This window comes from Thunnus maccoyii, chromosome 20 (assembly GCF_910596095.1).
Source record: "Thunnus maccoyii chromosome 20, fThuMac1.1, whole genome shotgun sequence".
NCBI classification, from domain to species: Eukaryota; Metazoa; Chordata; class Actinopteri; order Scombriformes; family Scombridae; genus Thunnus; species Thunnus maccoyii.
This window is the reverse complement of record NC_056552.1, coordinates 26,310,978-26,328,382: the sequence shown is the minus strand read 5'-3', so window position 1 is coordinate 26,328,382 and position 17,405 is coordinate 26,310,978. Positions and strand designations below refer to the sequence as shown.

Below are 17,405 nucleotides of genomic sequence, written 5' to 3'. Positions count from 1 at the left end.
TCACTGTGACTCAGTCCCAGATGCTACCTCTCATGGAATCATCACTTTTACAGCTGAGACTTTTGCACTGATGAATGTATTCAAGTCAGAAATAAGCTGCTGTTTCTGTCAAAGTAACCATGTACTGTTTTTGAATATGTGTATAATCCTGAAAAACTGCCACTACAAAGCACACGACTATAATTTACACAGATAAACATTTCACACACTGTGTATTAACATGAGCTACACAGACATGTTTACTCCCAGCCTGCCTCTCTGCTTCACATGATTAACCTTACTAAGACTGCTGGTATGTTGAGGTATATCCATGATGATGACAGAATTCATATTTCTCCTTTTATAACTATTCTCTTGAGTTTTAAATTGGGAGATTTGGCGTCCTGTATAAATCCAGCAGCTCTCTGAGGCTGTAGCTACTTAGCTACAGAAAAGAGCTAAACGCTGACATCATCATCATCATCATCAAGTCAATTCAATTCAATTTTATTATAGCGCCAAATCATAACAGAGTTATCTCAAGGCACTTTTCACATAGAGCAGGTCTAGAACGTTCTCTTTAATTTACAGAGACCCAACATTCCCCCATGAGCAGCACTTGGTGACAGTGGTGAGGAAAAACTCCCCTTTGATGGGAAGAAAACTCAAGCAGAAGGTGCCAGTTGGGTTGAGAAACAGTCAACATTAATAGTACAGTATATAGTATGTAGTTGACTGTTTACCATGTCTACAGTCACCAATTACCACTAAACACACAAGTAGAGCTGAGGCTGATTGGGCTGTCATTAGTTTTACAGGTATTTAGTGGCCTGGCTAGATGAAACATCAAGACATCATCAAAGTTATTACAATTCATCCTGTGAGAAACAAGATTGTGCAACACTAATCTCATGGCAATCTATTAAATATTTGTTTGTTGTTGAGATATTTCACAACCTCATGGTGGCGCTAGAGGAGAAGTCAGAGGATCACCAAAGACAATTAGATTCATCCTCTGGGGATCATGAATATCTGTACAGAATTTCATGGAAATCCATCCAGTAGTTTGGATGGACTGACACTGTCATGCCTTTAAAAATGTGCTGGATGATGTCACAGTTCCATAGTTATTATGTATATATATACATGATTTTGTTTATTCATATGATTATTTCATAATGTCTCCATTATTTAATATTCAACACTTTGGCTCGTCATATTATTGGAGTTTGTTTCATGAATTACAATCATGCAGAGAAAACTTACACACACACACACACACACACACACACACAAGTGCAGCTTAGATCTTTTTATTAGTTCTGAACATCTCACACCTGTGACATCACTGAGAAGGCAGCAGAGCTTGAAAAGTCTCTGTGTGTGTTGTTTTTGTAATTACTATACATTTATGCTGGCAGCTACTTAACGATTCAGTAAATTTGCATTTTGTATTTTAATTCCAAAATGAAAACTGAATCAGAAATTGAGCATCACCAGCAGAGACACAGAGTCATCATCTTTGTTCAGCAGCACATTTTGAGTTTAACATCACTCTCACATAACACACAACATGGTGAATCATACCATGCTTTTCTTGTAATTAACATTTGAACATTAAATAAAGATATTATTACAAACAGCAAAGACTTGGCATATCTGGTTTCATTATAAGACACACAGCTGAGCCTGACACTAGCACGATGTTTCATTCAGGCACAAGGTGTCAACAGTGTCCAGAGAGCAGCTGACAGCTGATCCATCACTCTGAGAACAGGAGCATCCCACACCTGTGTGACATCACTGAGAAGGCGGAGCTTTTCAGCAGGGGTCCTATCTTACACCCAGCGCAAAGCGGTGCCAAGAGCGACGCAAGTGTCTTTGTTAGTTTAAGACCGACGCAGTTGTCATTTTCCTGTCCAGCGCCCACGTTGTTTAAATAGCAAATGCACTCACATCCATCTGAGCGTCCATGGGCTTATTGGTCTTAAAATGAGGTGTGGTCAGGCACAAATTGACCAAATCGTGGCAATACATGTAGGTATTTAAACACACGGACAACAACAGATCAAACACAGATCAACTTTCCTGCTGCATCAATACATGAAGACATGAGGAACACATGAGGAAATAAATGAGGTGAAAACAATGATTAAACTAAAGAAGGAAAGAACTCTGGACAGCCTCTATCTGCTGCCAGCAGCAGGATCAGAACCTTAGAGAGCTGATCAAGACCTGATTACTGTGTTAATGATTCTTTACATGATTAAAATGAATGATTTAATTTTTGAACAATATTTAACAAATATTCTTTAACATTTTTGAGAGTACAGTGATCAGGTTTCCATACTTTCAGCAATTAAAACCCCGCTGATTTGACCTGTTACTCCATGACTGAACAAAACGATTTTAAAGAAACCAAATCAAAAAAATAAACCTTTTCAAAAACCAAACGAAAATACATTCACAACAATTTAATGAACAGGATCTTAAATTGGTGGTCTGGGGCCACAGGAGGGTCCAGGAACAGCAGGGGCCAGTGTGCTCGTTATGGATCATGCGCTTTCACTTCATGCACGAGCAGATCTGTTTCCTCTGCAGAGAAGCGTTCCTTCTTACTACTTGGCAAATGTGCCATCATCATAGCAATCCACCAAGGTGCAAGCGCACCTGACTCTTAAAGGGAATGGGAGATGACACTCTGATTGGTTTATTGCATGTTACGCCAAAAACACACCCATGATTAATTAAGAGACTATGAACAACCCCTTTGAACTATGCGTCTGGCGCTGCAACCATTTTTCCGCCGTTGAAATAGCAGAAGTGGATTTGGACACATCCTAAATGCACTTGCGCCATGCGCTTCAGACCGTGTGCTTTAGATCATTAAAATAGGGCCCTGTGTGTGTGTTGTTTTTGTGATTACTGTACATTTATGCAGGCAACTACTTAACGATTCAGTAAATTTGTATTCAGTAATTCCAAAATGAAAAACTGAATCGGAAATTAAGCTTGAACATTCAGGTCAAAAATAGTTGTTTGAAAAAATAAACCCCCAAAACTTGAACCAGCTCAACCTACCAGATGTGGCTAAAAGCTCCAGAAAACTTCCAATAAGTGTGCTTGATACACTTGATACAACTTGATATACATATTGAATCAAACTGCCAAATTCAAATTCAGTATGTGCCATCACAGATACAATACTGTACAGGTATACTGTCTTTCCTTTTGAGTCTGAAATCTTAAACTCTGAAAAGACTCATGAAACAAGACACTGCAGAAAGTCAGAAGGGAAGAGATAAGAAAATAAGAATCTCAATAAGACATTGTCAAATGTAGCTAGATTTAGGACAGAAGCAGGCTCTGAGGACAATATCCTGCATGTACAGTAACAGCTTCAAATAAAAGAACATGTATCTGCACTAGCTGCCGTGAAGCAGGATGCCCCCACACACTCTGACTGCTAATGGTCCCACAGTTGCTGGTTGGCAGACAACCAAACAGTGTGAGAGAGAGCAGATTCTGTCTGTTTCACAGTCTGCTGTTGTGATTCTCCAAACCCGTTTCTGGATGTCAGCCTGGATTCCAGGTGTGAACACAATCCACTAAACAGCTACTACTAATGTGCCATGCAGCTCTGAGACTGTGCAGGTGTTTGTATCATTCCTGTAATCAGCTGGTCAGATGTGGACAATGTTACAGAACATCAAATACAGATCCACATCCATCCAGGCAGTTTGATATGATTTATTTTACCTGCTTACTAGCATGATCACTCTTTCTTCTCAGAGTTTACATTCTGGTAAAATGATTAACGTTGTGTGAAAACAGGTTTCAGATTTTTTTCACCTACAATTCTAGGAGCCTCTCTGACTGAAGAAATATTTTTCACATTTTTGAGAACAGCTGGATGGAACAATTGGAGCATTCCTAGTGATTACTGAAAGGTATTCTGGTAAAAGTAAGAAATCATGAAGTGAAGCAGATGCCCCCACATGACACATGCTTTGAGATGCCTTGTGTGAGGTGGATTTTGCCTTTATGGAGACCAAAACTGCTGTGAGGATGACATTTAAAGGACAGGTTCACAATTTTTCAAGTCTGTCTTAAAACAACAGTCAGGAGCCCAAATGAACAGTGAAACATGTTTTTCTTGCTGTAATCATTCCTCCTGTTCATACTGACCATTAGAAGATCCCTTCATGATGCACTTACAATGGAAGTGATGGAGGACAGAATCCACAGTCCTCCTTCTGTGCAAAATGTATTTAAAAGTTTATCTGAAGCTAATATGAAGCTTCAGCATCCAAATGAGTCAAATCAAGTAGATATCTTTCAACGTTACAGTCTTTTTAGTGCCAAAGTTCCTCTTTTTGTTACTATACTTCCTCCACAGCTTAACAGAGAAACACTGTCTGAGGAAACACAAAGAGGGAACTTGATGCTAAAAAGACTGTAAATATGGCAGATATCCACTTGATATGACTAACTGTGTGGACACACTGTGGATTTTGGCCCTTCATCACTTACATTAGAAGCACATTTGAAGGGGATTTTTTAATATCCAGTATGAACAGGAGGAATGATTACAGTGAGGAAAACCTCTTTCATATGGACACCTGACTGTTGTTTTAAGACACACTTGAAACATTGTGAACATATTATTTAATGCCTACAAGTCTGAGGGAATGGCACTCATATAAATCAGAGGATTACTCCCTTCAGGCTGGAAGTGAGTTGCTGCTCCAAGTGAAGGAGGTCAAGTATCACGGGATCTTGTTCAGGAGTGAGGGTAAAGTGGAGCATGAGTACATTTGGTGCTGTTGTGAACGCTGTGCAGACGGAACAACCAGCTCTCACCTTTGGACATGAGCTTTTGGTAGTGACTGAAAGAATGAGATCACTGATACAAGCAGATGAAATGTGTGTCTGGGTTCATCTTTAGGCACAGAGGGAGGGAGCCTGGACATCAGGAAAAAGCTTGAACCGCTTGTGTTGGAAGAAGCCAGAGAAGCAGCAGAAAAGTGGATGACAGAATCAAAAGATTATGATAGATGATATTGTAATCTGTATTCAAATGTGAAAAAAGTAAATTCCCATTGACCACAGATGGTGTGTAGGATCATTCTCTCCAGCGGTGTCACCTGGCAACCAATGAGAAACTGAGAGAGTGCATGTGCTGTACAGGTGAGTCATCTGAACTAAAGACTAACTACAAACAACACAATGCATTACACTGTAGATCAAGCAAATACATTTAATGTGTATTTTCATTCAAATTAACAAAATAAGAAAAAAAAAAATCTGCTCCCTCCACAGGCTGGCGGGAAGATGGAAGCAAAAACAGAGAGGGAAGATACGTCTTACATCACACCTGGACTGACAGCACAGGAGTGTACAGCGATTAGACAGATATGAGGCCAACGTTATCATGTCGTTATGAATTGTGTGTGGTTCAGTTAGTCTGCTGATATGACAGATATGATCTAGTTTGTCTGACTGAGAGACTGATCTGTGGGGAAACACCTGGAACTGACTCTAAAGGAAGTTTGGATCAGATTCATTAGAGACAAGTCTGCATGGATATGTTTCACTGTCAGATTTAGTGTCTATTCTCTGACGAGCAGGGAGTCTGAAACCTGAATACTTCTTTAGTTTAGATTCATATTCTTTGCAGCATTTAGTTCTTTATTCCAATCAAATTTTTTGTGTATTTTCTTTAAGCAAAGTCAGCATTTAACATTTGGAAACTGACTGGAGGGCTAGTGAGAGACAGATTAAAAGATCAAAATCAAAGCAGCAATATTGTACTGCTAGTAATAGTCACACCACTTAAAACCCTGTATCCTACAGTTCCCACAATGCAACCTGATAGACTTTCATTAGACTCTTTGCCTGATAAAAGCCCACATCTTTTCAATTCCACACCCTCAGTTTGTAGCACAGGCTTTCAGTTAGAAATGTGAAGTCTCAAGCTGAAACTGACATCACCCTGATGATGTCATCAAACTTTAGAAAAGTTCCCTGTGGAGCCACAGACCACGTTACACAGCTGTGTAATACTCCTCATGACAAATCAACTGATCTTAATGTGTCAAATTAGTGGTGTGCTCCAAAAACAAGTTTATATTTCTTGAATTTCAAGAAAGTATAGTTTTGGTGTTGAGAATCAGTATTATATGGGTATTAGTATCAAAAACTTTAAAATAATACCCAGCTCTACTGATGAGATTACATGTCTAGAGGAAAAAAAAAACAGCATACTTTGAATTTCTGAACCACGAAATGTTGACATTTTAAAGATATAGATAAATACTGGCATAAGATGTTAACTGTAAGACAAATGTAGGTAAGTGTTGGTTACAGCGGGTAGGTAAAGGTATCTGATGTGGCCTTTCAAAACCTCATATCGGTCAAACCCAAGCCAACACTGACACTCACATACAACACACATGTTCAATAACATGTCAAGTCTCTCAAACATTACTGTCTTCCAGGTGGTAGAACTTAAAACACATCAGTCTTCCAAATGATTACTCCAAATCACATAGTATCACATATCATAACAACACACACATGGTGACAGTCAGCGGACGAGTCTGAGGAGGAAGAGAGAGAGAGAGAGAGAGAGAGGTGGACTGGGTGTGAGGAGAGAGAACGTCAGATACTTCCACTGTCTGCAGTTCTAAAACCATCTGAACTCCTGAGAGCAGCAGAATCAAACACTGCTCATGTTTCGCAAAGACGGAACAAAAAAAAAAGCTTCAGGATGAGGGAGTCCGTAAGACTTTCACATGACTTCGCTGCGTCAGCGACAAAGTCAACTCGTCCACTTTGGTTGAGGCCAAAGAAATGATGTTTGTTCGGCTTTATGACACCAAGAATTCAGTTCTTGGTTTGAGAATAGTCACACGCGTTCCACACTACAGCGCTGCCAGGTAACAGACGTTGTTGATGAAGTGTTGGAAGTGTGCTGTTGTCTGCAGCTCTTCATCTAACAGCTCACCGTGGCTGTTTCTTCTTCTACGTTTCCTCCCTGCAACATTTAAAAAAATGGTCTACTGACCGAAAGCACTAACAAAGCTCTGGTGATAAATAATCTGCATTTCATGTTGCTGCTTCACAATAAAAGCCTCCCAGTGGTTGGAGAGCTTTTAATGTGAAGCAACAGGACATGCTCTGTTTGCATTAGCTGTAACCCGACTGAGGCTGCAACTAATGATTATTTTAGTTATCAATTAAATTAATCTATGACATGTCAGAAAATAGTGAAAAATGAAATGAAAAATTGCTATTTCCTTGAGCTCAAGGTAACATCATCATCATCAAACTGCTTGTGTTGTCTGAAAGCACTCCAGAATCCAAAGAAGACCGAGAAAACAGAAAATATTCACATTTGACTGGCTGGAACCAGTGAATTTTAGGCATTTTTGCTTGTTTTGTCAATCAATTAATTGTTTCAGCTCTTAACAAAACACAGCTCAAACACAGCTCTGATACAGCTGCAGGAGAGCCATCAGTAAACAGTGAAATAAGGCTGAAAGTATGAAGAGGAACGTTCTGTAGGAGAGAAACTAAAGTCTCAACCAGAGATATTCAGTTGGAAGCGACACAAGTATTCAGAGCTGAACACAGAGAGACTTTTAAAAACAGCTTTCTCTCAGACACACGCGTCAGTTTAGCACAAAAGACAGCTTTGGTGTGAGGGAGGAGATCGTCACAGGTCGGCTGCTCACACAGCATGAGATTGAAACCTGTTCTATTCATACAAATCAGTATGTCACAAACACAGCGTGGCTTTTTTTGTTAGAAACCAGGAGAAGAGCAGCACTCTGAAGAGTTGAGATCATTTTAGAACTGTTGTTTTCAGTCAGAGTGCTCATCCTGTTGGACACAAGTTCAAGACAACTGCTTCTATCCATCTGAAGATCCAAAGATGCGACTGCCACCACAGGAGACACAGAGTTGTCCAAGGCACGGGTTGGGTTTGTTGAGAAGGTACAGAGTTTTGGAGGGTTGTTGAAACTGTTTCGGCTACTTTTATTAATGCTAGCCGGCCAGCCGGCAGTTTAAGCTTTCATCTTGTACTCCGGCCATCGATTGCGAGTGAGAAGTGACTCCCTTTAGCTGTGATGTAGACGTATGAAGTGTGTCTGTCTTCATGTTAATGCTGCATTCACGTCCTATGAGAATAATAATCAATACAACCTGACAGTTATTCACATATTTAAATTCAAGATTCAATCAATGTAGATTTCACATTTAACACACAATGACTATGTTAAATATTCCACAGCAAATCACACACTATCATTTCAATGATGAAACAAAAGTCAAGCATTTCAAGTACAACGATCAGAAATGATAAGATGTGATGAAAGTTATGTACTGGGTTAGCTTTATTTAGAATGAAAACATTATTTTCTACAGTTGTCCACATGTCAGCATTAGGTTCAATCCTAATGCTGACTGTAATTAAGCAACATATTTTAGTATTTAACAGCTTAAACTATTTTTATTGAGTATTTGATTGTTGAGAATGTGGATCTATCAGATTTTGCATAGGTCGTGAACGCAGCATAATGTCCTGTTTGCAGCCACTGCTGCATATCATTATTGTTCCAGTAAGGAAATATACTGTTTGAAGTGTCAGTTCATGAACTTGTACAAATGCCTCAAAGTGTGTGATAGTGTGTGCATGCACATGCCACATGCATTCACACTGCAAGCAACATGTCATCTCCAGTCCTTCTTTCCTTGTTACCAGCATCAGCTGTCAGCAGCCAATCACATGTCTGAACTGGATAAGAATGTTTTAACAGCTGTTACTGCTACACACTGAATGCTTGCTTAGTTCACTTAAAGCTGCATTCAATAATCAAATGTTTACATATATAATGTGGAGGCAGAGGCTTATCAGAGAATTATCACTGTCTCTGTTGGTGTTACAGCGAGCAGATGTTTTCAGTGAGAAATCTGTGACAGACCTACAGTACACTACCTGCAAACAGCCGACACACACAGTCAGAGACTAGCTGCTGAACACAGTTCTTTTAACAGCTAAAGAGACAGATATTTCCCTCAGGAGTTGGCTAATCATCAGTTGGACACAGGCAGACTCTAAATAAATGCTAATGTTGCTCTGTGTCTAGTGGATGTGTAAATAGGCAACTGTTACAGCTACCATGTAAGCTGCAACAGATTTATATGTCACTGATTGACCAGAGCTGTCTCTATCAACCTTACTCAGGGCTCTTTTGCCCCCTGGTGGAGCAAAACTGGATGAATGCAGCTTTAAAAGAACCACACCAGTGTTTCACATGTTTCAGCCCATTCACATATCTGCTGGCCAATGTTCAAATACACATAACAGCACTTCAGATTTCTGATTATGTTACTCTTGCCTTCTACGATTCATACTGTAAGGTATGAACAGCAACTTGTGTTTGATATATTATAATTGCATGGTAATCAGGGCTGGGTGTCCAGATACTATAACTTTATGGTACTGACTGATATGCTTCAGAACTACAGCGTGTTGGAAAATGGCCTGTCATTCTGTACCAGGTACTGATACATACATTGCTTCAAGTAAGGATGACCCCTGAAACCTGGTTCTGAATGGAGACTGGTTCTGAATGAGTAAAAAGCTGAATTTTTAAGATTGAAAGATAAAAATATAAACAGGGTTTGGCAGAGCTGAAAACAAGGTTTCAGTGTTGAAATTCTGTTTTCAAATGTTTCCTTTTCTTTCACAGTGATTGAAAGGAACCAGTAAGTAGAACTGAAAAGAGTAGTAGTAAAGTTAAAATCCTAACGTCAGGTAAATCTGCTCTCAGCTGCACTGCTGTATGATGTGATGGATTCAAACTCAAACAAGTCTCACTGTTATTGTCCTGTAAATGCAGAGTATTATCATAATGAATACTGAGAATACATCAACCCAGTTGCTTGCAGTGTGAACAGTGACAGTATGTGTCTGCAAGCTTCTATCACCTGTGTGTACTTCAGCCTTCATTCCCATTAACCTCAGGTTTCAGTTCATGCCATCAGTGTGTGTGTGTGTGTGTGTGTGTGTGTGTGTGTGTCTGTATATTGCTGCTGTTACACAAAAACACCCATTAGCAAAAAAGAAAAAAATAAAATAAATCAGCTTTCCAGGTGGGGAGGTTTTCAGGTTTCAAGGACCTGCTCATGAAAATTCACTAAACACAAATGATCATTGAAGCCTTTCATTTAAGTCAGAAAACATAAAAATGTTTTTCCTCAACAACAGCAATATGCTCCTTTGTGACTGAATCCCACTGCATGAGATCCTGATCTGTGTGTGTGTGTGTGTGTGTGTGAGTGTGTGTGTGTGTGGACATCTTTCATTTATTTAAAACATGGTCATGTTCGTGCTTAACACGGATGATGGACAACAGTTCATCCAAAACTTAAGTCATTATGTGTTCACCCTCGTGCCAGTTGAGACAGTGCTGGAGTGTGTATGTCAATGTAACATCCAGTGAGTGTGATGGTGCTACTTCATTTCAGCACTCTCCATGACAACTGAGCATAGCAGGAACATGTTCTGATAGAGCACCAAAGGACAGAAAATAGCCACACACATTGACTCCCAAACAGCTCCTGCAGCATAGACGTGTTCTGAAACTATTCTGCCGCGGGACCAAAAGTCCATCATTATCTCCTGGATTCCTGGAAGAGAAGAAGGCCGCTCTCTCTCTACGTCACTGATAGTCAAACCTACATGTGCTTGTCTGTCTCGTTTGTTTTACCACTCAGATCACACACACACTCAGTTTTCTGCTGAATACAATTTTTCCAGCAGCATCTAGAAGGATCAATCAGTTGATATTTGACTCATGGGTTTGAAAGACTTCCGTTAAGCTTCAGAACACACGTTATGTAGCTGGAGTTGCTCTGAGTTATTTTAAGGCTATCTTCAGACAGTACCTGAAAGTCTCAACAACATGTTCCTGTCAACTCCAGTTGTCTACCTGAGAGCTGATACTGAGCTCACTGGATGTCATAGTGACATTACAGCCTCACTGATGTTCCCGCTGACATTATGGGGAGCAGATAACAACGACATGGTTTAGTTCTGGGTGAAGTATTCCTCCATGTATTAGTGGTAGTAGCGTTAAAGCCATGGTGCACCTACACAGATGTTTTCACTACATTTGCCTGATTAGACCTCTTCCAGGGACCAGATTGATTGACATCTCCATCTCCATTTGTTGCTCCTGATTGGACAGGGCAGCTTACACCTTTATTATTCTTATGAGAGCAGAGAGTTTGGTGAGCTCATGTAATAATAACTCTGTACATATTTCAGCTGAGCAGAGGTCAAATCAGACAGAGCCTGTGAGGGAGAGCACGGCCTTTAATATTATTCTGGGTTTGAGGTGTCAAACATTTTGGCATCTGATCTCAAAAGCCGTATTGGTTTGAGTGCGTGTGTGTATGTATGTATGTGTGTGTGTGTGTGTGTGTGTGTGTGTGTGTGTGTGTGTGTGTGTGTGTGTGTGTGTGTGAGAGAGACATCTGTCTTATCACTGTTTATCCCTGTCCAGTAGCTCTTGTAGTTCATTCTGGATGTCCTCTGGCAGCTCCAGAGGAGGCAGGTCATCCAGACACAGATCTTCCTGAGCTGGCATCTCCAGCGGTGGCAGCTGTGGGATTGCGATCTCCTTCCCCTTCCCTGTGCTTTTCCTCTCCTGCCCGCCCCCTGTTCCCATAGCGCCACCCGCCTGAGGGAGCACCCAGAGCTCCGAACGCTCCACAAAGTCTGCTGCCTCGACCGCCTCAGAGCGCAGCCGGGTGTTCTCCGATCGTAGCCGCTCGTTCTCGGCCGCCAGCCGCTGGTTTTCGTCCATCAGGTGGTCGACCAGGCGCCGCAGGTCCTCGATGGTGGTCTGTTGTTCTTCCAGGCGAGTTTTGTCATCTTTGGTGGTCTTAGATCCGGGGCAAGGTGGAGTCAAAGGCTGGTAGCTTCCAGTCTGCCGAATCTGAAGCTGGTAGAGCAAGGTGTCATACTCTCTCTCCCTGCCTCCTCCGCACTCTGCAGCTGAGAGGCCCAGGGTGCCGTGAGGCTGCAGCGGGCCTCCGGACTGGGTTTGGGTGAGCAGGGTTGGGTTGCCGGAGGGCTGCACCTGGCCGGGTCGGGCCTTTGTTGCCTCGCGACGGGCCTCTCTCTTCCAGCGCTCTTGGATGAGTCGTTGCTGTTTGATATGACTGTCCCTCTGTAGCTCCATGGACAGACGAGCCTGCAGACACACAGATTAACAGCAGCCACAGAGCTGAATATTAACTAGAACACTGACATATTACACTGCTGTCAGTACACAGCCCATTTGTTATTATCAATCAATCTGCTATTTATTTTCTCAATTAATTAATCTTTGAAATGGCCTTCACATTTTCTCAGAGGCCACAGTTATCAATATAATTAATATAATAATGGGGCTCTTCTATTCCATTTCACACATCTACATGTAGGATCTTAGGCTGAACCTTTACTGCTGATATATGCTGCTTTACTCAATACAACTAGTGCATCATTGGCTGCAACACTGCTTTAGACTCCAGACGAGCTGACTGAAGGCCGTGTTAAACATTGCTTTCATCTTATGGGGCATAAATGCATAAATGGTAAAGAACAGAGGAGAGGCACCGGAATCATGGATCTCACTGAACACACACACACACACAAACAGACAAACCAGAGAGTCTGACCTGATCACACTCTGTTGTCTTCATAGCATCTGTCAGAAGATCTGGAGAGAGACAGAGAGATGAGCATCTGTTCTTTTGGCAGTTCACAGACTTTCATTTCCAAAGCAAATAAAGCCTACCTTTAAAAAAACACATCAACCAATGAAATGATTATTATTAGCATCAGTTTCAGCACTAGCTCAGTTTTTGTTGACACTGTGGCAGAAAGGTGCAGTTTCACCTCTTGTCATTAGTTTGGTGATACTGTATTGGACTGCATTATGACTAATTTAAGAAGATCATTTTCATTTTGCTTTAATCTTTCTCCTGCACTGCAACAGTGTAAACATAATATGTAGACACAGCTGGTCTGGCAGTGCCACACTAGCTATGGAGAACAACAAGAGCCTGACTGATACATCAGTGGGCCGATTTTACAAGCCGACTTAACCCTGGTGATAAACTTGGTTTTATGTTTATTGGTTCAACGCTCAGTAAGACAGTTCTAGTCAGTAAATGTATAACAGCCCTGTATTTTATTCTCTTGTCAGTATAATGCTGATAGCTGCTATAAAACACATGCTTACAGTTTATATGGCTCAATTAGTTCCTGAGTTAGTCACAAAGCTAGCTACTGTTGTGGCAGCAGAGTGAAGATTGCTAATGAGTTGTTAAAGTTATGGTCATACTTTCAGAATTACTAATCACCTTATAGCTGATGTCTGATCATCTCATAACAAAACAGCTGGCCAGAACCATTCATAACAGCAGGATTATTAGACCAGCAGACAAACACAGTAAATGACAGTGAAAGCTGATTCATTAAAGATGTTTTAAACAGCATTTTCAATCTGTTGACATCAACAGTGCTTTAAAAAATGCTTTTCTGTAGCTTGTATTGTATAGATAGAAACAAAAGAGTGCTGGTAAATAAATAAACTGGACAAATGAAGACATGAAAATGAAACAGTCATTGGTGACAGACTATTATAACTATCAAAAATGAATTTAGCCCAATACCTATGATATCATTTGTTATGTCTATAAAGGAGAACCCTTGCTTACTAGCTAATTAATGAACTCTCTAAGCTCATGGAGCTCCGCAAGGCTGAAGGAAGCCACAGAGTTGCTGATAATTCTCTGTAGGTTCATCACAACGGGTTACACCCCTTACATTTCATATTGTCACTTAATACATTATTCTCATAAAAAAAATATAATTGTAGATGATTTTAAGACAAACATTAAAAATATAAACAACACAAGCTGAGGTTAGGAGTTAGAGTTGTCAAACAGGTGATTGATGTGACAAGTCAAGAGCAGCATTCCACTGTTGAGTCATCAAAACTCTTCCTGCTTGTCTGTTTAGTATCATTGCTCTGCTGCACTGTCCTATGAGGGACTACGTACTGTATACAACCAGCTATCAATAACCCAAAGCTGAGTCAGCACTGTTTCATTTCAAACACAACACAATGAAAACCCTATCACTGTCCAAATACTCCCTGACTGTATGCAAACATACTTGTGATTACTTTATGATAATCTAGACAAGCAGCTTATCCAGAATGAGACAGAAAGCTTGATACCAGTATTTACCCTAAACGTTCACTATGTGTTCTACTTGTTTTAGAGTCAGTGTCAATGTCACAGAACCTACCTGCTGCTTTTCCGTGGCAGGTGATGGCCTCTTCATACTTTCCGGCTGCTAGCAAACGGTCTGCCTTCCTGCACTGCTGATGAGCCTGAAGAGAGGCAGACAGATGGAAGGGGAAATGGGAGGAGGGAAAGAATCGGATACATGTGAGTTGAGAAATTTCAAAAAACAAAAAGGTGGCGAGGAGTGAAAGAGATGAGGAGAATGTTTAAAACGGGGGTAGTGTGGAGAATTTAGGAAGGAAGATAAGGAGGAAGAGGGTGGAGGAAAAAGGAAGGAGAGGCGAAGAGGAGCAGAGGTCAGGAGATATATTCAACAGCACAAAAACCAAGGACAACTTTTTGGTCACAGACAGAACTGGTTTCACCACACTGATAGAACTAGGGCTGCAACTAATGATTATTTTCATTATCGATTCATCTGCTAATTATTCAAAGTTTAAAACGCCTACTATAATCTGCCACAGCTCAGTGAGACGTATTCAAATGTCTTGTTTTGAACGACCCTAAAGTCCAAACACAAAGACATGCAGTTTACAGTCATATATGACAAAGAAAAGCATTTTTGCTTGAAAAATGACAAAACAATCACTTGATTATCAGAATAGTTAAACCATACTTCAAATGTATTTAATACATATGCATTTTAGAACAATATTCTTATTTGCACCAGTCAGAAGTTGTCAGAACAGTCAGGTCTAGTTTGTAGAATTTGTTTTAATTGCATTTTCATAATAATATATCAAGGATAATATGCTGATCATGTGGATTCTTTATTAGCTAATAAACCCCCGCAGACCCTGTTTACCTTGATTTTGGATCAAGATGATGAGAGGAAAAGATCTAAATGACTCTGAAATGTGGCTCAAAGGGCTCCTGTTGTCTGATGAATATGAAGATGATGTAAATCATATCCTGTGGCCTTCACAGTCAACAGATCTCAACACAACTGAACACCTATGGGAGATTTGTCAGAGCTCTCCACCACCTAGCCCCAGGCTGTGCCTTTCATGCATTAACATCCATCTATCCATTATCTAGACCTGCTTATCCTTTTGCAAGGTCGTAGGGTGTGGAGCCTATCCCCGCTCCCATTGGTTGTGAGGCAGGGTACAACCTGGACAGGACGCCTGTCTATAAAAGGGCTGACACATACAGACAGACAACCATTCATACTCACATTCACACCTACAGGCAATTTAGCATCCCCTTTTTTGACACATCGATCCCTGACCATCTTTAAAAACCCAGGAGGTTACTGAACGACAGTTGATGTTACTGGTTTGATTCTAGCTGGGGACCTTTGTTGTATATCTTACCCTCCTCTGTCCCTTTCCATTTCCTGTCTGCATCTCTGCTGTAACATATCTAATGAAGGCAAAATGCAAAGACACTTTTGTTCAACGATAACCTACAACTGTACCCAGAAATGGCATGTATCCTTGCTCAATTTGAAAATAACATGAAAAATAAATAAGACATTTCTTTGTCTTTGATATATAATTTCTGGCTGTAGCTGTTGTTTGGATTAGGGAATAGATTCAATCTGTGAAATGGGTTACAATTTCTTTTATCATGCAGTGAACTGAACATTATTTTTATCCAGATGGTTCAAAGAGTCTTTGAGGATTCTGGAAATATCTACATGCTGTTAGACGACCTTCTGAGTTTTTCAAAGATCATCAGAGATTTATCTTTCTTAGGCTTAGCTCTGTAACTTGAATGTTATGACAATACATGAGAACAAACTGAGGCTATCGAGGGAGTATCTTTTGGAAGAAGGCTGATCATTCCTCCAGTAGAGTTCAGAGATTTGGAGACTATATGACAAGGAGCACTCAAGCTGATTTGAAGACTCATGGTGGAAAAACATCTTACTGACACACTTTATGTTGCCTTTTCCCGTCATTTGTCACTATCTTTCTATATTTATTATGTATAAATACTGTAAGTTACACAGATACTCCTAAATACTGATCCTCTATTGTCTTAATTATAATGCTGATTACAAAATATCTCTGTCATTGTCCTTAATTGACAACGACAAGGCATTATAGAGATTAAATAGAACTGAGGTGGCATTTTGTCGAGTTAGAGGACACTGTAGCCTGTTAACAGTCGGTTACTATCAAATGGCTTTGCAAAGAAGTTAACAAGTAGCTAGCTGAACACATTCGCCCCTCGCCGTTAACAATAACTCTTAACATTGTATAGCTAAGTTACAGCAGCATAATAAAAACAGTACTATGACAGTAATATGTTCCTACGTCAAACGTGTTTATGCTCATTATGTCGAGGAAAAAAACCCAAAATGTATAACGTGTAGCATGTCCAAGCTACCGGACAACAACAGTAACGTTAGCCTGTTATTGCAACATCAACACCGAAACTTACGAGATTGAGCGGGCTGTCCACGACCTCCATGGAGTCGATTCTTCGATGGTTTACACTACATGAAAGGCGTCTCTGTCCCTCACGGACTGTCATTCGCACTGCGATAAGAATGTCGAAAAAATAATTATAAGAAAATTACTGTCAGGGAAGCACAGTCGCCTCCACAGCCAAGGCTGCGTTAACACGTCATGACGTAACAGCCGTTCTACAGACGTTTTGGTCAGGTGTTTTGCTGTGTCAGGCTGCCGGAAATAGAAAAAGCTTGCCTTAAAAGTAAAATCTCTAAAATTATAGCGACAAACAGTGAAACGTCTGCACGACGCTGAAGTTAGCTTCTGATTCAAAGTTAAGGGAAAAGGTGTTTGACATGATAGCAAAAGCCTGTTTAAACCCACTTTCAGATTGGTGAAACCTTTATTCTATTCATGAAAAATGAAAAAGGGCGATTTCACTGATATTTCTCCATCCAGACCATATTAGACCAATTTATTTTCAGTTTTCACAAATAGAATAAAGGTTCCACACATGTGAAGCTGTGTTTTAATGAGTCTCTGCAGTCTCCTTGTTAATCTAGTCCAGATTTGACAAATCTAAGTATATTGGGTTTTGATCTGGATGTAAAAAAGCAGTGAAATTGCCTTTTTTTCGAAATCCGA

The 17,405-nt window shown here is 40.4% G+C and overlaps 2 protein-coding genes across 2 annotated transcripts in view; one reads left to right on the top strand and one right to left on the bottom strand.

Moving 5' to 3' along the window:
• The window catches only part of reep3b (receptor accessory protein 3b), a 44,050-nt gene extending 42,790 nt beyond the window's left edge, over nt 1–1,260 (top strand). Inside the window, exon 9 of the mRNA XM_042397492.1 lies at nt 1,244–1,260. The gene's annotated coding sequence lies outside the window, so the exon portion shown is untranslated. The remainder of the gene's footprint in view (nt 1–1,243) is intronic.
• A 3,965-nt stretch (nt 1,261–5,225) lies between these two features.
• On the bottom strand, nt 5,226–16,961 carry nrbf2b (nuclear receptor binding factor 2b). The gene is made up of 4 exons (XM_042397656.1): nt 16,750–16,961; nt 14,360–14,444; nt 12,721–12,761; nt 5,226–12,251 (listed from the first exon to the last, which is right to left on the bottom strand). The coding sequence occupies exons 1-4, from the start codon at nt 16,840–16,842 to the stop codon at nt 11,538–11,540; spliced, it is 933 nt and encodes a 310-aa protein (XP_042253590.1). The 5' UTR covers nt 16,843–16,961; the 3' UTR covers nt 5,226–11,537.
• Nucleotides 16,962–17,405: the final 444 nt, after the last annotated feature.